The 22802-nt window shown below is 39.0% G+C and overlaps 1 protein-coding gene across 3 annotated transcripts in view; it reads left to right on the forward strand.

Moving 5' to 3' along the window:
• The window catches only part of ADGB (androglobin), a 203825-nt gene that overhangs the window by 96811 nt on the left and 84212 nt on the right, over positions 1-22802 (forward strand). For all 3 annotated transcript variants that reach the window (XR_009738581.1, XM_061428240.1, XM_061428239.1), the window contains exons 11-16: positions 1947-2121; positions 5180-5270; positions 11725-11854; positions 16325-16358; positions 17949-18132; positions 19152-19215. Coding sequence is in view for 2 of the 3 variants with exons in the window: in XM_061428240.1 (XP_061284224.1) it covers positions 1947-2121; positions 5180-5270; positions 11725-11854; positions 16325-16358; positions 17949-18132; positions 19152-19215 (678 nt within the window). In the remaining variant the exon portion in view is untranslated. The remainder of the gene's footprint in view (positions 1-1946; positions 2122-5179; positions 5271-11724; positions 11855-16324; positions 16359-17948; positions 18133-19151; positions 19216-22802) is intronic.

Below are 22802 nucleotides of genomic sequence, written 5' to 3' on the forward strand. Positions count from 1 at the left end.
TACCATACATAATTATTTAATACTATATCTTACATCTTCTGAATGCCTTGAATAGTTTTGTTTTCTGGTATTCCACTGTTCAAAAGAGAAAGCAAGTGGATTACAATTTTGGTTGCAATTATAAGAAGGAACTGAGACATGTAGAGCAAATGTATGAACTATCCAGAAATTATTCAACTTATAAATACTACTTAGGGCTTCCCCAGTGGCTCAGTGGGTAAAGAATCTGCCTGCAATGCAGGAGATACAAGAGATGCCAGTTCAATCCCTGGATCAGGAAGATCCCCTGGAGGGGAAAAATGGCAACCCACTCCAGTATTCTTGCCTGGGAAATTCAGCGGACAGAGGAGCCCACAGGCTACAGTCCAAAGGGTCACAAAGAGATGACCTTGAATTATTAAAGCATAATTTCAGAGGTTTCTGAATTTCTTCAATGAATTGCCACCATATAGATGGGATAAAAAGGGCATGACAATTTCCTCTCCTTAAATTAGTGCTTTTTTTAAAAAAAAATTTAGAACATTGAAGCAACTTTTCTCTTTATTCCATATATTTATAAAGCTTTTAAATAACTCTACTGAACTTAATAATACATGTTCTAGCTGAGGCAGTAATTTCCAATAGGCTAGTAGATGAGCTTCTGACCCTAATTCAAATGACTGCTTTGTAAATTTTCATTTTCAAACATTGCTATTTGCATAGAAATCAATGATATAAAACCACTAGGAAGAAAAACAGTTATTGGCAAAACTGACTTTAATGTAGTTAATGTTTTATTTTACTTTAAATGTGTCAGGGTTTAGACCGTGCATATCAGAATTTGACTACAGGGTATGTTACTTCAACCTTCACATACCTTTGGATTTCTTACGCATCTTTCAACCATCAGTCAGTAGCTGAATTTCTATAATGACTTGAATTTCTTCCAATGACTTGATTTGGATTTGCCTGGACCATCTGCCCTTCTGTGAATGCCTCCTTTGTCAGGAGTGATCATGGGGATTTTGTGTAGGGAAGCCTGAGGACATAAACTGTAGACAAGGCAACTGGTTACCCTCACGGACCCAACACAGTAAGGGCAGTGGGGTTTTTTGAAAACTATCAAGCAATTGCTGGTACAAAAAAAAAAAAACTGACAAAGACTTTATATGTTAAGTACTTGTATCAAATCTTTAACCTTTAAAGAAAGTGTTAGTCGCTCAGTTGTGTCCAACTCTTTATGACCCTGTATGGACTATAGCCCACCAGGCTCCACTGTATATAGAATTTTCCAGGTAAGAATACTGGAATGGGTAGCCATTCCCTTCTCCAGGGTATCTTCCCAACCCAGGGATCGAACCTGGATCTCCTACATTGCAGGCAGATTCTTTACCATCTGAGACTCCAGGGAAGTCCAACAAAAATAATAGTTGATTAATTTTGGACCAAAACTGATATTCTGAGATTTCTGCAATGTCATAGAATCTTAAAATCTTAGAACTGAAAAGTGACTTCTAGTTCTAGTCCCTCATTTTGTAAATAAAAAAAGGGAGCCCCAGAAACCCTAAAAGATTGAAAGAAATACAGACAGTAATAGCGCTTACACTATGTGTGCGTGTTAGTAACTTGGTTGTGTCTGACTCTTTGCAACCCCATGGACTGTAGCCCGCCAGGCTCCTCTGTCCATGGGATTCTCCAGGCAAGAATTCTGGAGTGGATTGCCATTTCCTTCTCCAGGGCACCTTCCTGACCCAGGGATCAAAGCTGGATCTCCTGCATTGCAGGCAGATTCTCTACCATCTGAGCTACCAGGGAAGCCCTGGTGCTTACGCTAAAGAATGCAGAAATATTACCACTATATCTCTCTAGAATAGTGGTGATAATATTTCTATAATGATGATAAGTGTTATCTTAAATGCATAAAGCAGATACAAAAAATCCTTTTAACCCTGCCTTCCACTTTTTAGGCTGATTCTGCTGAGAAGCTTAGAGAATATGGGCTTTCCCATATCTGTAGCCATCCTGTGCTGGTGACAAGAACTAGATCCTGCCCCCTTATAGCACAGCCAAAACCACCTCCTGTACCTCCTTGGAAACTCTTTCGTCAAAAAAAAGAAGCTGTTATAACAGATGAAGCTCAAGGTATGGTTCATATTGTCCAAAAATCTAATCAACATTTCCCTCTATGAAGTTCTAATAGTTCTATTTGTAATGTGAGAGATATATCAAAAAAGAAATCCAACATTACACTTATAGCCTTCATCTAATTTTATGTCTGAAAGGATGACTTCTGCACATCTCAGACTCTGATTAGTTTGGTTTTCACATCTAAACTGACCAGATAAATAAAGGCCATTCTTTGGATGATGGCACTATGATTATAACTGTGATAGAAAAGTGGTTTGGAACAAATAATGCAGAAAGTTAAATAGCATATATGTTAACCCACTGGTCTGAATTTCAAATATGGGGATCATTCTGTGGTGCCCAGTAGGACATCATCTTTGAATTGACTGAATTCTATTTGAAACTGCTATAGGAGTAGGACTTCTGCTTGGGCTGCCTCCTGTCGATATTTTCGTGTAGCCAATGAACAGCAATTGTGCTTGGAAATACACAGGTTCACACAGGCTAAGAATATGCTAAAGAGTCTGTTCCCACCTGGTTCTTATTTTTGTCTTTTATTTCTGAATTACTTATAACCCAAGTCTAATTTTTTATTCCTTTAATCATTTCTCTATGTCTTCATTTACACTCCTTCTGTGAGCACCATGTTTGAATGGAAGAGAGACCAACATGGCAAGAGAAGAAATGAACAAGACCATAAATGAAAAATCATGAGCAGAGGGGATTAGAAAACAAAAACTAAAAATTAAAAAATTATGGCCTGACAGAATAGCTCAGTTTGTTTATGTTGATTCAAAGTAAACATATGGCCTTTCTGTAGCTAATTTACACTTGCAGCTTTTAATGAAAGATGATAAAGAATTGTAGTGCTGTGGTTTATATGTGTGTGTGTGTGTGTGTGTGTGCATATATATATATATATTTCCTATTCCAAAAGCTTAAATTATCTTTTTTGTGTGTTCATTTCCTTGCTTTCTCATTTTCTTCCTTTTTCTTTTCCAGTACCTCATTATCTTCTAATTGTACTCATCCAGTAACAGGTCATCACATTCTAGAGGTTACTGCATTAGGCCTGTCCCTGTATGAACAATGAAGTCAAAACCACAGTGAACATACCTAGTGCCAATTTACTAAAGGCATCCCTAAAAAGCATGTAAATAAGCTTTAAATGGTTGGTCCCATGAACCACGGCTTGTACTTTTAATGATGGTGCTTGCTGTGTTCCTGCTACCAATTCAAGTACTGCTGATCCTTCAGTGCATGGGACAGAAGAACTGTATCTCAGCCACACAGTAATGCATAAGTCTCAGTGGTACTCAGGATCCTAAAACTACAACAGCCACAGAGATTGGAGTATTTACCTGTTCCTTGCCTCCTACTTCCAACCATAACTTACATGTTTTTAAGATATAAATAACAACTGTTAACCATGTAATTTTCTTCACATTTGCTTTCTGCCTACGTTGATACAACCAGTACAGCTGGTGGCAAAAATTTTCTAGCACAACATGTTTTATCCTTGCCAGAAAAGAATAAAGATTAAAGAAATATCTGGCTTAGATGTAAAGGAGAAACGGTCAGTTTATTTTTATTTTATTTTTTTTTACTAGCCTTGTCTGCCTCTCTCCCACCTGCTTCATTATTTCAGTTATTTCCTTACATTCCTTGAGTTTCTGCAACAGGCTGTTGATGCCACTCCAGTGCCAACTGTTGATTTTGATTCCAGGAACTTTCCAACTTTCCTCCCTCCCTCTTTCCTTCCTGTCCACTTTCATTTTTCCAAAGATCAGAATTCACATGATGCTTGAGAGAAAAATCTTGGTATATTTTAATTTAATTAAAAGCTATATTTTAATTAAATGCAAAGGTTGTTGTGCTCAGCTGTGCCTTACTCTTTGTGACCCCATGGACTGTAGCCCGCCAGGCTCTTCTGTCCACGGGAGTTTCCCGGCAAGAATACTGGAGTGAGTTGCCAATTCCTCCTCCAGGGGATTTTCTTTACTCGGGGGTCAAAACTGTCTCCTGCATCTCCTCCAATGGCAGGCGGATTCTTTACCACTGAGCCACCTGGGAAACCCTAAATGCATAGAGCCACACTTAAAACAGTTCTTTCAGAACATCAGAAATAGATGAAGGAAAGGAAAAATATTGAATATACAGCTATTTTCTGATTTTGCTACTGACTGTTGTATAACTCTGTGTCTCTGTTGTAAGCTGTGGAAGAAAACCTCAGGCTTGATGGGATTCCAGAACTGAGGTCTTCCACTTTGAGGCTTACCACATTGCTGTCTTTCTTCTGTCCACTGGGTTTAGAATTTCAAGTGAAAATTAACAGGAAACAGAGAAAGAGATCAATTTAGAGATGATCACAGAACAAGCACAGAAAAGTCAAATGCACTGTGTCATATTCTCACTTCTCTTCATCCTGTGGGCATCTTTTCCACTGCTATAGGAGCTTTTGTTAAGATAATCATGCCTAATGTTTAATTCAGTGTTCACCGTATTAGTGCATGGGCTGTGTGCCTTATCCATTGAGAAGTTACTTCAAACACCTTTAGAAATACCCATAACTATTTTCTTGACCTATTGCTTTCTTTTCTACTTCTGACCTTTACTTGTTACATTTTCTGTTCTTCTACTACTAACTTCATGTATTTAGCCCACTTTTTTTTTTAAGTCTTGAGCAATTGTGTTGTTAGAGGTTAACTAAAAGAACACGTTTTTTAGTAAAAGACTTTTATAGAAAGTCTTTCTTGTACTTGAAATAGCAGCAAATGCCAAGTACAGTAATAACTCTGGAAGACATGGCCGACTTTCTCCCTTGAGATTTCATTGTTTCATGTTGTAAATCTGGAAAGCAACTGAAGGAAGACTAAAGAAATCTCAAATTGGCAGGATCTGTAACGCCTTTTTAGTACGAAACTTTATGTATCACATACATTTCTATTTAAGTCTATTGAAATTTGCTGAGTAAATGGCTAATCTAATCAGTATTGCATTAGATGGTAAATTCTACATATAATCTTGGAATATTTCTTTTAATAAGTGTAGAACACTACTTTTCTTTTTTTAGAAATAGTAATAAAGAAGCCTGACCAATTTCTTGAGATTTCAAGTCCATTTTTGAACTATAGAATGACTCCATTTACAATTCCAACAGAAACGTAAGTATTTAACAGTCTTTCCCATGAATACCTCTTGTTAACAGATAAAGTATTTTGTGATTTGTGCAGTTAAAATTGTGTGGTTTGGTGGCAAATGTATTAAAGTTTGTGTAAATGCAGTGATTATAGGAAAACAAAAATTTAGGTTCTATTTCACAGTAATAAACATTTAAGATAAATTTTGAATTGGTTAAAATAAGGCCTAAATATATCAGGTTTTACAGCTTTGGCTTCTGTTTGAGAACAACACAGTATTTTGTTTTACTTTAAACGTTAGCATTGGGAAATGTTTTTGACTCAGTTCAGTTCAGTCGCTCAGTCATGTCCGACTCTTTGCGACCCCATGAACCACAGCACGCCAGGCCTCCCTGTCCATCACCAACTCCTGGAGTCCACCCAAACCCATGTCCATCGAGTCGGTGATGCCATCCAACCACCTCATCCTCTGTCATCCCCTTCTTCTCCAGCCCTCAATCTTTCCCAGCATCAGGGTCTTTTCAAATGAGTCAGCTCTTTGTTACCTGGTAAATTAAATCACAAGATCAAATGACTGTCATAAATACCTGGGAGATGAAGCCTGTCACTCTTAGAAGGAAACAAACAAAAAGAGCAACTAAATATAACAGCAAAGACAATGAAGAAGAAAAAGAAAGAAGGGAAGGAAGAATCCAAATTTACTAATATTTGAATGTGACAGTAGGGATAGAAATAAAACCTGTGATCCTGGGTCTAATGTTTTTAATGAGTTCATGTTTATGTGCTCAGTCACTCAGTTGTGTCTGACTCTTTGTGAACCTGTGGACTGTAGCCTGCCAGGCTCCTCTGTCCATGAAATTTTCCAGGCAAGAACACGGGCTGGAGCATGTTGCCATTTCCTACTCCAGGGGCTCTTCTCCATCCAGGGATTAAATCTGCATCTCATGCATCTTCTGAATTGGCAAGCAAATCCTTTATCACTAGTACCACCTGGGAAGTTCATCATGGTGAAAATGAAGTCTACAGATAGCAGAAATGAAAAGGAGCAGTGGGTGATATGATTTTACCATTAAAAGTGTGGTGATTTGTTATGAAGCAATTGATAACTAACACATGGATATGTACATATATCAAGGATTATCAATTTTATTCTTTGTGCAGTTAACCATACTTCAATAATCCCTCAATAAAGTTGTAAAAAATAAAAATAAATAATATTCAATAGTATGTAAAATGGTTTAAAAAATGGGATTCTAGAACCAAGGAAGACAAAATAACTGATATTTAGAATTCAATGGATGTGTTTAATCACAGATTAAGTCAAACAAAAAAAAAGACAAGTCAGAAAAATGAAAAACATGTCAAAAGACAATATTCAGACTGATGTTCAGAGACTAAAACCAAAAAGAAAAAAATGAGGGAAAGTACAGTAAAAGACTTATAAGACAAGTTGATAAAGATCAACATACTTGTATATGGGTCCTAGAAGTACAGGATAGAGTTTGGGGAATAATCATGAAATAAAAATATAACGGGAAAATTATCCCAAAAGTTAAAAAAAAATCAAGATTCAGGAATTTCTAAGAAAAGTCACATAATGTAAATGCAGAGAAAACTGCAGCTGGATATCATAGTAAAACCTAAGACATATGATAATATATAGATATAAAGTGAAAGAAATACTGCAACAAAAATCAGCATAGATAAATGTCACATACAAAAATATTAGACCAAATAAACCATATACAAAATATATATGGTTTATTTTTAATTATTTTACTAATACAGATATTAAAAAGAAAAAGCAATATATGGTGCTGGAACTCGATAGTCAGGAAGTTACCCTTGGGGAGGAGTGTTGGCTGTGATGGGCAAGGACACCTGGCAGGATTTGTGGGGCCTGACAATATCGCTTGATCTGAATAATGGTGATATGGCCATGTTTACTTGGTAGGTTTTCATCAGGTTTTACATTTATGATGTGTGTACTTGTTTCTAATTTTTTAAATCATTAAAAATTTTGAATGGCTTATATATATATTTATATATATATATATATATATATATATATATGATAGGCTTATATACGTCATGAATACAATTACCACTAGATATGGTTTATCCTTCCCTTGGATATATTAAAATCCATGATAAGAGTATAAACTGATGAATAAAAGCAGACAGAATTTAGATCAGAAGTCTATTCATTGTATTTTCCTACTTCTAGAGCCTGTTTGTATTATAGCCAGTTAATCTACAATTTTTGGATTCTAGTTAAGTTGAAAATATTAGAAATAATATTGAAATATCTTACTTTTAAGGCTCCTGCAGTTCTGTGCCATCAATGATTAAACACTGAAAAGTGAGTGAGGAGGGACTGCTAGGCTGCAAAGTAGACATAGCTAGCCATGCGAATCTTATAAACAGAAAAATCAATTTGCTGCTACTTTGGTTTGAAAGATTTGTTCTGTTATATATTTGCAAATCTAGTTTTCCTCAAACTTTCATTTTAACTTGTAAAAATTCTTATAAATAAATTATTAATTTCTATAAAAATTTTAAATAAATTTTAAAAGTTAACTGAATTTATTTAAACATTTTAAATTGCATTTACAACAGTGGCATATTTTATTTTTCTTTAAGTACTTTAAAAGCCAAAAAGAATAATAAATAAACTCTTACCAATTATATGAGAAAGAAGAAAATGTTAGTCGCTCAGTCATATTCGACTCTTTGCGACCCCATGGACTGTAGTCTGCCAGGCCCCTCTGTTCATGGAATTCTCCAAGAAAGAATACTGAAGTGGGTTGCCATTCCCCTTTCCAGGAAATCTTCCCAACCCAGGGATTGAACCCAGGTCTCCCTCATTGCAGGCAGATTCCTTACTGTCTGAACCACCAGGGACATCCCTTACCAATTATATAAATCATCATTAAAAATTCAAATAATCAAAATGATGTTTCTGGAGAACCTTGATTTTTCATATGCATAAGAATTGATGCTTTTGAACCGTGGTGTTGGAGAAGACTCTTGAGAGTCCCTTTGACTGCAAGGAGATCCAACCAGCTGCTCCCAAAGGAGCTCAGTCCTGGGTGTTCATTGGAAGGAAGGGTGTTCATGCTGAAGCTGAAACTCCAATCCTTTGGCCACCTGATACAAAGAGCTGACTCATTTGAAAAGACCTTGATGCTGGGAAAGATGAAGGCAGGAGAAGGGGACGACAGAAGATGAGATGGCTGGATGGCATCACCGACTTAATGGACATGAGTCTGAGTGAACTCCGGGAGTTGGTGATGAACAGGGAGGCCTGGCGGAGAAGGCAGTGGCACCCCACTCCAGTACTCTTGCCTGGAAAATCCCATGGATGGAGGAGCCTGGTAGGCTGCAGTCCAAGGGGTCGCTAAGAGTCGGCGCACGACTGAGCAGCTTCACTTTCACTTTTCTTTTTATTTTATTTTATTTTTTAACTTTACAATATTGTATTGGTTTTGCCATATATCAACATGAATCCACCGCAGGTATACACGTGTTTCCCATCCTGAACCCTCCTCCATCCCTCTGGGTTGTCACTTTCATGCATTGGAGAAGGAAATGGCAACCCACTCCAGTGTTCTTGCCTGGAAAATCCCAGAGACGGGGGAGCCTGGTGAGCTGCTGTCTATGGGGTCGCACAGAGTTGGACATGACTGAAGCGACTTAGCAGCAGCAGCAGCAGCAGCAGCAGGGAGGCCTGCGGTCCATTGGGTCACAAAAAGTCAGACACGACTGAATGACTGAACTGAACTGAACTATTAGATTTTACAAACCAAAAATTCTCTTATACCTATAACTCTCAGTCGTGTACGACCTTTTGCAATCCCATGGACTGTAGCCCACCAAGCTCCTCTGTCCATGGGATTCTCCAGGCAAGAATACTGGAATGGGTAGCCATTCCCTTCTCCAGAGGACCTTCTCGACCCAGGGATCGAACCTGGGTTTCCTGCATCGCAGGCGGATTCTTTATCGCTGAGCCATCAGGGAAGCCTCCATAACTTCATTATAAGCCTAAAATTAAATACAAAGCTATATTTTATGGCCTAATTTGTTAGATTATGTAACATGCTACATTTTTTTGATCTGTTGCAAACACAAAATACCACGTAGAGACAGAATTTTCTTAAACATAAAAATAGTAGACCTTGTAATTTTTCTACTTAATTTTATAGTTAGTGTTACCACTAAGATGATAATTTTATCATTCCAAATAGTTTTTGAGTATCTATTAGCTCATTGAGATTGCATACTTCTCAAATATTTTGTGGATTGTGTGAACCGGAGTTGCAGACCACCAGGACTAATTTTTTCAGGATTCAAAGTGTCACACACTGATGTCTAGAATCTCTATGCTAAGAGGGACGACAAAAGGTTGGTTTCATAACCTGAACTTCCCATGTGACTCCCTTACTTGATTTTCTTATTCCTCCTTTCAGTTTTTTACCTAATTAAGGTGGATGAAATTCTGTAACCTGGGTCTAGGTGACTTCAACCCTTGATTGGATTCAGTTAAGGTATTCACTGCTTGAATATCCGGATTTCCTTGTATATCCATTGTAACTGGCCTAGACAGAAGCAAAAATATGTGTGAATGGCATTTCATCCTACCTGACTGCTCGATAGTCAGAGTTCTCAGAAAAAAAAAGCTGGTAGGTTGGTTTGTTTTTGAGCCCTGGAGTGTGACTGCTACACAATCCCTTTTCCTTGAAACATTGTCGTTGTAGCAACCATATGCCTGGTTTGCCTGCTCCTGGCTCCTGGCCTTGTTTGCAAGAATCAGAGCTTCACAAGTGTTTGTGCTACCCTCTAGTGGCAGTTTCAGGTAAATCTGAGACAAAGCTAAAACTTGAGGTAAAGCAAGTTTTACCAAACAGAAGGCAATGGCGACCCACTCCAGTGTTCTTGCCTGGAGAATCCCAGGGACAGAGGAGCCTGGTAGGCTGCCATCTATAGGGTCGCACAGAGTCATACACGACTGAAGTGACTTAGCAGCAGCAAGGAAAAATCCAAAAGTAAAGGAAGTTCTATATACATGAAAATTAATTTTATCTTTGAAACACACATACCTAAAATATTTGTACTATAACAAATATATTTCTGTTGTTATTGTCCAGTTGCTAAGTCGTGTGCAACTCTGCAACCTTATGGAGTGCAGCACACCCGGCCTCCCTGTCCCTCACCGTCTCCCAGAGTTTGCCCAAGTTCATGTTCACTGAATCAGTGATGCTATCATATTGTACCCATAAACTTCTAGCTTTGGCAGTGTTGATTTGGGGGTCATGTCAGTAATAACCTGAAAGATAGTTGGGTAGCTACTATAAATATCACACACCCATAATTAAAATTTTGGCTCCTATTTCACTGATACATTGCTCTGATACTTAATTAAATCAATTCCAAATGTAAGATTCCTGTGTGTTCTGATCATCAACAAAGATGACCACCATAGCTGTAAAATAAACCGTGTTCCAGAAAAGTTTTACAGCACTGCAGTAACTGACAGAGACTAGGGCTTCAGTAATATAGAAAGCAATTAAATGTTTTTAACACACACACACACAAAATACTAGTGGTTGTGGAAGAAGGAGATTGATAAAATGAACAAAGTCAGGACTTTCTATTGTTGACAAAACATTAATACAAAGGGATATTATTCAATCACTATAAAAAGAAGGAAATCTTGCTACTTGTGACAATATAGATGGATCTTTAGAACATCGTGTCAAGTGAAATTAGGCAGACGAGGAAGACAAATACCATATATTCTCACTTCTTTGTGGTATCTAAGCAAATAAACAAACTCGTAGATACAGGAGAACAGACTGGTGGCTGCCGGAGGCAGGGGGTCAGGGTAGATGAAATGGGTGAAGGAAATCAAAAGATACAAACTTCCAGTTATAAAATAAATAAGTCCTGGGAATGCAATGTGTAGTCTGGTAACTATAATTAATAATGATGGTGCTTTAGTCCCTAAGTCATGTCTGACTCTTACAACCCCTTGGACTGTGGCCTGCCAGGCTCCACTGTCCATGGGATTTCTCAGGCAAGAAATATTGGAGAGGGCTGTCATTTCCTCCTCCAGGGGATCTTCCCAACCTAGGGATTGAACCCGTGTCTCCTGCATCGACCCAGGTGGACTCTACTGCTGAGTCACCAGGGAAGCCATAGTTAATAACACTGTTATATATTTGAAAATTATCAAGAGATTAGGCCTTAAAAGTTCTTATCACAAGGGGAAAAAATTGTAACTAATGTGTGGTGATGTACATTCCTTAGAGTTGTGATTACCGTTTTGCCATGTGTACAAATATTGATTGTTATGTTGTATACCTGAAACTAACAATAATGTTGTATGTCACTTATATCTCAATAAAAAATAGTTATTTATTAGTAGCTTTAAACAAGAGATTAACAGAAATTGTTCTTATTTTTTTTTCCCGAATAGTCATTTTGTACGATCTTTTATTAAGAAAGGGCTGGTTCCAGGATCTGGTTTATCTTCTCTTACTGAAAATGATGAAACTGCAACCTTTAGCCAGATAGACTTAAACCAGTTGACAAAAGCTATGTCTCAGGTAACTATGCTACTCTTATTAGTAGCCCAGTTCTTAACTATGAAAGTTTTTTTTTTCCCCTTAATCTGTGAAATATATTGTACATAAATGCATTTGAGTGCAATAAATAATACTGAAATCAAGCTTCTTATGTACCCATTTCACAGTACCCACACAGGTACCCCTCTGCTCCTCCCACAATAATCAGGAAACCATGTGTCCCAGGGGCTGCTGCTGCTGCTAAGTCGCTTCAGTCGTGTCCGACTCTGTGCGACCCCATAGACAGCCTCCCACCAGGCTCCCCTGTCCCTGGGATTCTCCAGGCAAGAACACTGGAGTGGGTTGCCATTTGCTTCTCCAATGCATGAAAGTGAAATGTGAAAGTGAAGTCGCTCAGTCATGTCTGACTCTTAGCGACCCCATGGGACTGCAGCCCACCAGGCTCCTCCGTCCATGGGATTTTCCAGGCAAGAGTGTTGGAGTGGGGTGCCATTGCCTTCTCCTGTCCCAGAGGTAGGGCTACAAAATACAAGGGTTCATATTGGTATGTCTGAGCTGGGAAAGGAACCTTTTAAATGGGGTCCCCCAAAATGAACTGAATCTGAGAGAGACATTAACCCTATGTGTTAAAGCCATTGAGATTTCAGGACTGGTTTGTTATCACAGACTACCTCAGCCTTATATGGTTCATGTTTTTTAAACAGCAAAACTGCCTTACCTTTGCCTCTTAAAATAGATACAAATGATAGGGAAAATAGGACTGTTTTCAGATGTTCCCTAAGAATTAAGATTTACCACAGGCAGGAATTAATTATTCACCTGTTTCTTTTTCCACCTTCATCATTACTTCCAGCTGTAATGGAAGAAAGATGATAAGGGATAAAAATATTCATTCTTTAAAAATATTCTAGCTGTGGAAGGATTAGATATTTTTTCTTATACAACTTTATGTACAACTAATTGCTTCATTTTTTTTTCGCTTGCTTATTTTTTCTATGACACATTAGGAAGCTGTCCCAAACAATTTTTTTTTTTAAAGAAAGGCCATTAAACAAACAGCCTCTGAACACCTTTACCACATGAACACGTGAGATAACTCTATCAATGCCGACTCTTTTCCTGGAGACATCACCCCTGGGATCCTTTGCTCTCTTGCTCTTATTCAAACTGATAGAAACCTGCAATTGTCATCGTGGGACTTTCTCTTCTCTCCTCTGATGGATTTTCTAATTTTTGGAAACTATACTGTCCTCCTACTTTATACTCTAATTTCAATGGCACGCATCTTCTAATACTCCCTGAGAAAAGATGCATGGAAAGTGAAGATTATGATAGCAAGAAGTTCTTTGTATATTCTTGATGTTAACCTTTTATTACACATACGATTTGCAAATAATTTCTCTCATTCCATAGGCTGCATTTTCACTGTTGATTATCTCTTTTTGAATGACAGAAGATTTTCTACATAGTCCAATTTCTTTTTACTTTTGTTTTCTGTGTTTTTGTTGTCAAATCTAAGAAACCAGTGTCAAATCCAGCGAAGCTCTTCACCTATGTTTTCTTTGAAAAGGTTTTTCAGTTTTTCACTTTTTTTTAATCAACTTTACATTCAAACTTTCTGTTGAATTTATTTCACTTTCCTGTTTTTAGATTCTAAGAGCTCTACCTTATTCTTGATGTATTTTTATAGAAGTTTACTATTTGATAAATGACTATCTTAACTTTCTGATAATACTAACTTTTAAAACATCTCCCTATATTATTATTTCTGGTTCCTATGAATCTCTCTACCCACATCCATTAGTTTCTTTCTTTTATATGGGGCTCTTTCCTCAATTGCCTGGTAGTACTTTGTTATACACATATAAGGAGTTTATGACATTAAAGGGCTGGTGATTAGAAGAAGCTTTACGGCATGGATAGAGCTTGTCAGCTGGTAGCTTTAATTTGAGATAATTGGGGATAAATGAGCTTCATTTGGGGGTGGGACTGGCTCCAAACATGAGATTCCCTGAGGTTTTCCTCCAGCTCTGTTCAGTTTCATAGGTTAAGGGTTCTCTAATCTCCCTGCTGGGGTGGAATGTGGTGGTAAGGATTGTCATACTCTTATCCACCAGAGCTATTAAAGCCAAGCAACAGAGTTCCTAAGAGTCTCAAAGTTCATCATGTGGATGTTCACTTAATTCCTCTCCTCTCTTTGTAGTAGCCTTTCTTGCTTCCCATACTGTCTGTGATGTGAACCCAGATCTGGAGATTTTTCATTTAATTTCTCCACTTGAATCAAGCTCCAGTGTCCTATTTAGGCTGAAGAAGGATAGATGCTAAATTAGAAGGGATTAGGGAGAAGTGGGGACTTGTCTGTTCCTTATACAGACATTCAACCCACCCCTACATTTTCAGCCTGTATCTCATTTCCTCCTTTTCAGTTCAGTTTAGTCACTCAGATGTGTCCAACTCCTTGTAACCCCATGGACTGCAGCACACCAGGCTTCCCTGTCCATCACCAACTCCTGGAGCTTACTCAAACTCATGTCCTTCAAGTCGGTGATGCCATCCAACCATCTCATCCTCTGTTGTCCCCTTCTCCTCCCACCTTCGATCTTTCCCAGAATCAGGGTCTTTTCGAATGAGTCAGTTCTTCCCATCAGGTGGCCAAAGTACAGGAGTATTCTCCTTCTCAGATGCCTGCTAATTGTTTCTGGGCTTCTATGGCTTGGATGGGCTTGCTTCTCACTAACACTTCATATTCAATTATCTCTGCTCTGTTGTCTTCTCCACCCACTTTACATCATCCAAAATATTGTTAGCATCACCCATCACTCAGTTCAGTTCAGTTCAGTTCAGTCACTCAGTCGTGTCCAACTCTTTGTGACCCCACGAGTTACAGCATGCCAGGGCTCCCTGTCCATCACGAACTCCCGGAGTTCACCCAAACTCACCTCCGTCAAGTCGGTGATGCCATCCAGCCATCTCATCCTCTGTCATACCCTTCTCCTCCTGCCCCCAATCCCTCCCAGCATCAGAGTCTTTTCCAATGAGTCAACTCTTCACATGAGGTGGCCAAAGTACTGGAGTTTCAGCTTTAGCATCATTTCTTCCAAAGAACACCCCGGACCTATCTCCTTTAGAATGAACTGGTTGGATCTCCTTGCAGTCCAAGGGACTCTCAAGAGTCTTCTCCAACACCACAGTTCAAAAGCATCAATTCTTCTGTGCTCAGCTTTCTTCACAGTCCAACTCTCACATCCATACACGACCACTGGAAAAACCATAGCCTTGACTAAATGGACCTTTGTTGGCATCACTAGTCTGTATAAATTTATACAATTTTATCTTTTAAATCATTTTCATTGTGTTTTAGAAATAGCAGAGTACTACATGTGCATTCAGAGAAGGCAATGGCAACCCACTCCAGTGTTCTTGCCTGGCAGGCTGCTGCTCTATGGGGTCACACAGAGTTGGACATGACTGATGCGACTTAGCAGCAGCAGCAGCATTTGTATATATTTATAGAGAAAAAAGGCAATGACACCCTACTCCAGTACTCTTGCCTGGAAAATCCCATGGGCGGAGGAGCCTGGTAGGGTGCAGTCCGTGGAGTCGCGAAGAGTCGGACACGACTGAGCGACTTCACTTTCACTTTTCACTTTGATGCATTGGAGAAGGAAATGGCAGCCCACTCCAGTGTTCTTGCCTGGAGAATCCCAGGGACGGGGGAGCCTGGTGGGCTGCCGTTTGTGGGGTCGCACAGAGTCAGACACGACTGAAGTGACTTAGCAGCAGCACATGTGCATTCAGTGTATTTTCCCTGTTAAAATTTTGAGAAACCATTTTTTATAATTTGAAATAATCCTTTCTAGTTTCTATATGTGTGCTTATTCACTCAGTCGTGTCCAACTCTTACGACCCCATAGACTGTAGCCCACCAGGCTTCTCTGTCCATGGGATTCTCCAGGCAAGAACACTGGAGTGGGTTGCCATCTCCTTCTCCAGGGGATCTTCTCGACCCAGGAATCAAACCCAGGTCTCCCGCATTGCAGGCAGATTCTTTATCGACTGAGCTACAGGGAAGCCCCACTAGTTTCTGTATACTAACCATTAATCATAATCTCATTTTAGTCAATCAGTATAAATTATTGGTGTATAAATTATAAATTATTGGTGCCTCATACCATCTAACATATCTACTCAGGGATATTATTGTTTTAATGTAAATTTTCTTATAAGATTCAAACATGTAATAAGCTCATATAAGCAGTATTTTAATGTCACAAATGTAAACTCTCAGTCAAATTCACATCTTTTGGATTTTAAGGTTGAAAACAAATTCCATTTTGCTGTATGTTTTTTAGTAAGGATTTAGAGAAATTTCGATTTGTCCAGTGTTTAGAAGACTGTATGAACCCTTTTAAAAACCGTGGTGCTTTAGAGAGCAGTCATGTTTTGTTGAATTTATAAATGATTTCTCAATGTGTTCCTTTCAATTCACAGGGAAATGTTGCTTCACAACCTGTACTCGGAAAAGGTAAATCAATAATCTTCTCATGACTTTTTTCTCAGATATCAAAATACAAAGGGATCTCTGCTTTCTGACAGCTTCTTGCTCTCCCTTCTCCTGTTCTCAGCACCCCTCCCCTCACCCCAGGGTCTCCTCTGATGTGTAGAGTCTAATCTGCTCCCGGCTATAAAAATCAGATAATCACACTTGTTAAATTCAAGCTTAAAGTCAAAATGAAAGACAATCTGATTAAAGCCCCATGAGTCATGCTCATGTGTTTTAATGCACGCACATTAGGATCAAAGCACTAAAACCACTGCAAATTCCTCAGTTCCTAATGACTTGTGGGTGTAAAAGTGTTAGTTGCTCAATCATGTCTGACTCTGTGACCCCTTGGAATGGACTTGTATGCTCGGTCTTGCCTGACTCTGTGTGACCCCACGGAGTGCCACCAGGCTCCTCTGTCCATGGGACTCTACAGGCAAGATTACTGGAGTGGGTTGCCATTCCCTTCTCCAGGAGATCTTCCCAACCCAAGGCTCAAATCCAAAAACAGTGTAGTGTGGCACGTGTATATATAACATTGTGGTTCCAGAAAGTATACGGGAAATTTATGGCCTTGATAAACATAAAATAAGATTGCAGAATCACTGACTGTGGAGATCAGTTGTCTTATAGAAAGACATCAGTCACCGTAGATCTTTCAAGTTTTTGTTTCTTCTTCTATTGTCTGGGCCATCCCATCTCTTAATGTCAGTTTATAGCAGATTTTACATGCATTGTTCAGTTGCTAAGTCGGGTCTGACTCTTTGTGCCCCCGTGAATTGTAGCATGCCAGGCTTCCCTATCCTTCGTTATCTCCCTGAGTTTGCACAAACTCATGTCCATTCACTCAGTGATGTCACCCAACCATCTCATTCTCTGTTGTCCCCTCAATTGCCCTCAATATTTCCCAGCATCAGGGTCTTTTCTGGTGAGTCATCTCTTCACATCAGGTGGCCAGCGTTTTGGAGCTTCAGCTTCAGCATCAGTCTTTCCAGTGAATATTCAGGGTCGACTTCCTTTAGGAGTGACTGGTTTGATCATACATAAAGCATAAAGCAGCTAAATTCGGTTATAACTTTACAATCTCTAAAGAATGTGTACACAAATTTACAAAAGTGTTTTCAGATTTTCTGGACACTCTGCATACAAGGTAGGGTTAAATTCTCCTGAGCGTATGAAAATGGGTCTCTGCATGCTATGCTATGCTAAGTCACTTCAGTCGTGTCCGACTCTGTGCGACCCCATAGATGGCAGCCCACCAGGCTCTGCCGTCCCTGGGATTCTCCAAGCAAGAACACTGGAGTGGGCTGCCATTTCCTTCTCCAATGCATGAAAGTGAAAAGTGAAAGTGAAGTCACTCAGTTGTGTCTGACTCTTAGCGACCCCATGGACTGCAGCCTCTGCATGGACCTCTACAAATCTGAGGTCTTCGTGGAAATGACTATCTCAGGAAATATTTTCTCAAAAACAGACTTCAGTATGTGAGCTCCCCTCTACTGTTTTCCATACCTTAATAACTTAGTATTTAACACCCTAGATGTGTTCGATACTGTTGTCTTCTGCTCTGCACAGATGATCTAGCAGACTATGGAGTCAATGACACAGTCCATCCAGCTGAGGGAATCAGTTTGGAAAAAGATTTGGTCAGCCAGACAACAGCAACACAGGAAAAATCACAGGAGGAACTCACAACAATAAATAACGGTGTTTCTAAAGAAATATGGTTGGATTTTGAAGACTTCTGTGTATGCTTTCAGTAAGTATAAATTTTATGCGTGTGTGTAATATAATGGGTATATAAGCCTTTGATTTTTAGCTTTCATTTAAAAGAGTTAAGCCAGTGTTAGTCTGGTGTTGATCTAATAGTAAACAAAAATATTAGAAGGAAATATGGATGAGTTGATTGTCCACATGAAGCATGAGTAGCCAAACCAGTCTCAGGCCAATTTCAGCCTCTTCTCAAAGACTTATTTTTTGTTTAAGTTTATTCACTGAGAGAAATCATTTGTGTCCCTGTCAGGCAACTAATTCAATACAGTTATTATTTTTTCCCAGCTTTATTTATGTACAATTGATAGATAAAATTCTAAATACTTAGTATGCATGGAGGGTGGATGAGTTGGGAGATTAAGACTGACGTATATACACTACCATATGTAAAATAGATGTGGGAACCTGCTATATAGTATAGGGAGCTTAGCTGAGTTCTCTGTGGGGACCTAGAGGGGTGGAGTGGGAGGGAGGCTCCAGAGGGAGGGGATATATGTACATGTATAGCTGTTTCACTTCATTGTAATAGCAGAAACTAACACCACTTTGTAAAGCAATTATACACACACACACACAAATGTGTACATGGTGATGAATTAAAACACATACATATTGTGAAAGATCCCCCCATCCATTTAATTAACACATCTATCACCTCATATGTTTACCTTTTTATTTTGTGTGAGAACATTTAAGTTCTGTTCTTTGAGCACATTTTAATTATACAATGTAGTCTTATCAACAATACTCACCATGTTTCACGTTAGATCTTCAAACCTTATTCATCTTGTAACAGAAAGTTTGTAGTCTTTTTACCAATCTCTTCTTGTTTTGCCCACCCCCAGCCCTGGCAACCATGTTTTCCCTCTCTGAGTTGTTATTATATCTTGTAGCTTTCATCTATCTTTATCTGTTTTGCCTATAATTATTCATGTCTGAGAAACTTAATATGTAGTACTAGTCTGTTGCATATAATGACAATAATCTGTTATAAATGTTTTTCAGGACTATATATATTTTCCACAAACCAAGTTCATATTGCCTTAACTTTCAAAAATCAGAATTCAAGGTAAATACATTATGATATCTTCTCTTTCACTTCTTAAATTTTTGATGGAATAATGCTAGTGAAAAACACTTTCAAATTTATCAAGCATTTCTAAACTTCTAATATAATTGTATTTTAAAAAATGTTAGGGTCTTCTACCAATCGCTCACCCAGACAATACGCAAAATTCTGCTACCTGGTATTTCCAAGTGTGATCCATCTGATTATGTTGCAGCAGTTCAACCCTGAGATGCATTATTTTATAAATTCACACTAAGGAAATTTTGACTTATAAATAAGGGGAGGAAAAGTACAAAAAATTCACTATTCATGCTTGCATGCTAGGTCGTTTCAGTTGCCTCCAACTCTTTGCAACCCTATGGACTGTAGCCCAACATGCTCCTCTCTCTACGGCATTCTCCGAAAGAATACTGGAATGGATTGCCAACCCTCCTCCAAGGGATCTTCACAACCCAGGGATCAAACCCACATCTCATACGTGTTCTGCTAATTAATGTTCACTAACTTGCACACAATTCCTAAAACATAAGCACATTTTCACTATCATTTTTGCTATATCAGCCCACATTCTTCCCTCTGCTTGAAATTAATTCACGTTAGTCCTTCCCACTGCTTGAAGTTCATTCCCTTCCTCTGGCCAATGTCTACAAGTCCCTCAGAACAGCACGGATGCTGTGAGACCTCCTTCCCTGGCCATAGAGTCTGAGTCAAGTATGCTCACTCCATGCATTCTGTGTGATTGTCCACACTCAAACACTTTCCTCCCTCCATCCTGACTGTATGGTCATTCCTCTGTGTTCCTCCACCTACCTATCCACTTCATGTCAACATCTTAAGGAGAACTCTGTCCTTTTCTTGACTGTTGCGATACAGGCCCTGGCATGAAGTAGAAACTTGGTTTTTTTAAAAAAATTGTTGAATGAATTAATGAACAAGTCTCACATTGGGTAGAATTTTGGAGAAGATGATGAAATGTATCCTGGGAAACTAAATTACACTGAAACATGCTTGTTGCTTGTATGGGGCCATGCAGCCCCCAGTGATAACTCCACATCTCGCTGAGCTAATGCAGAGTTGGAGGAAGTAAGGAGGCTTGGGGATGACTTCTCCCTTTGCACTTGTACTAGATGAAAAAGCAGACAGAGAAAACCTTCTGGGCATCCCTCAAGAGGTACTTTGTAGCTGGTTGCCAGCTCTGAAAGTACGAACCAGCTCGGTACTAGTGACTGGGGCTGGCAGAATGACTGACCTGGCTCGGTAGTCTGTCTACAAAAAATACCCAGAGGAATGCTTTGACTTTATGAAGATAAAAAAGCAAACAAAGCAAAGGCAAACCAACAAAACCCAAACTGTTGAGACTTGCAGAACCCAGTGTGTGGTATGATATTTATTTACCATTTACAGTTAATTAAGGAATGTCATCATATTCAAATTACTAGCAACAATTAAACGATAGTCATTTATAGGTGCTCCCTCTGTTCCCAGCCTTGAACTAGGTTCTTTTTTGCATCAACTCTTCAAGGCAAACCCAATGAAAAGACTATTATTATTATCGATTTTCAGGTTAGGAAACTGAGGCAGGCCAAGTTTGGGGGTAAAATGCCCAAGACCACCAAACTAGTAAGAGGCACAAACATCAGGAGAACCAGATTTGTCCTCAGTGAAGCCTGTGCCTTTCTCACTAGTGCACCTTTGGAGGAAGCAGATCCATGGCTCTGGAGCCAGACTGTCTGGTTTTGAATGCAGATTTCACTTGGGATAGGGCTCTTTGCCTCAGTTTACTTTTTTATACAATGACAGTGAGAACCTACATCAGAGTTGAGAAAGGAATGAGAGAATTTGTGTAAAACACTTAGAAGTATGCCTAATACTTAGAAAGTGAAAATAAATGCTGGCTGTCATTATTATTACCAAGAGCATTTGGCACATGAGTTTTTGTTATACATTGCCACCCTAATATATACGTGTGTGTGTGTGTGTGTTTGGACATTTTTATGAAGTGATGGTAAATACAGAATTTTATTTTCCTTTTAAAGTTCCAGCTTGGCAAAATAAAATGACAGCATCCATTATGAGTCCTTTCATCCCCCTGAATTTTTTTTTAACATCAATGGTCTGAGAAAATGACAGATGTTGTTAGAGGATGTTGTTAGTACCCAAAATTAACAGCCTTTAGTTTGGCCTGCCCGTGGTCTGAGGCTAGGCAGTCCTGATTTAGGGGCTTCCCTGGTGGCTCAGATGGTAAAGAATCTGCCTGCAAAGCAGGAGACCCGGGTTCGGTACCTGAGTAGGAAAGATCCTCTGGAGAAGGGCATGGCAATCCACTCCAGTATTCTTGCCTGGAGAACCCCACACACAGAGGAGCCTAGTAGGCTACAGTCCATGAGGTTGCAAAGAGTCAGACACGACTGAGCAACTAACGCTTTCACTTTAGTCCTGATTTTAGTGGCCACAGGCACTGCCTGCTGAACTGGGAACACGGAGTCTGAGGCTTGTCCTGTGCACATCCCTTAGCTGTCCCCATGGGTGATGTCATGGGAGTTGGCAGCAGGTTTGCAAAGATGTCTCGTGCCTGCACCAGGGCAGATTCCCTTCATATGGCCTCTAGGGCCACCTCATCTTCAAATTCTCAGACAATTTAAAATGATGGCAAATGAGTTATCGGTAGAGCCTCCTCCTTGCTCACATAGGCTACACTGGCAAATCCAAGGTCCTTCACAGTTTTAGACAGGGAGTATTTGAAACAACTGCTTCTATTACCAACATGTTGCAGACCAAAGAAAACAAAAGAAAACTAAAATAAAGTGTCAAATGCTAACTATTGGAAAACTTTGAGTGATGCAATCATTTTAAATAGTTACATTGCATCAAACATTTCTAGAAATCTTAATTTCCTTGATTACTAAGGATTTCTTTTTCACAATATAACTTGTTTTTTTTTTTTGCATTTCAACTTGTTATTTAAATATTGTAAAATAATATAGAAAGCCTTTAAAGTATAATGACAATTAAATTAACACATTTACCATACACCATCAGTCAAAATTATGTTGAAGCACTGGGAAATTGAAGTACAGTAATAGCACAATAATTGAAAGACCAACATTGGAGTTAGGTATTAGTAGATAGACTTACTTTTGAATCTCAGCTGTGCTACCTGCAAGCTCTGTGACCTTTGACGAATTACTTACCCTCTCTGTATTTCAGTTTCTTCATCCATAATTATAGATATTAATAGCACCCACCTAAGATGGATTGAAATCATATTCATGTAATCCTTATGTATCTGTCCGCTAAGAGATACTCCAGTTGTGCTCATTACTTTCTTGCATGCCCCAAGCACAAATCCACTTTGGTTCTGAAGTGGGTAGCCTTTCACTTCTCCAGGGGATCTTCCCAACCCAGAGAACAAACCCACATCTTCCACATTGCAGGCAGATTCTTTACCAGCTAAGCCACAAGGGAAGCCCCCAGTTTGGTTCATCAGCATGCAATAGGTATAGTTCTGAAGACCTTGTAGAATGAAGGAGTAATAGCAAAAACACCAAGTAGCATGTGCTTAGTCACTCAGTTGTGTGTAACTACTT

Source organism: Bos javanicus, chromosome 9, assembly GCF_032452875.1.
Source record: "Bos javanicus breed banteng chromosome 9, ARS-OSU_banteng_1.0, whole genome shotgun sequence".
Taxonomy (NCBI): domain Eukaryota; kingdom Metazoa; phylum Chordata; class Mammalia; order Artiodactyla; family Bovidae; genus Bos; species Bos javanicus.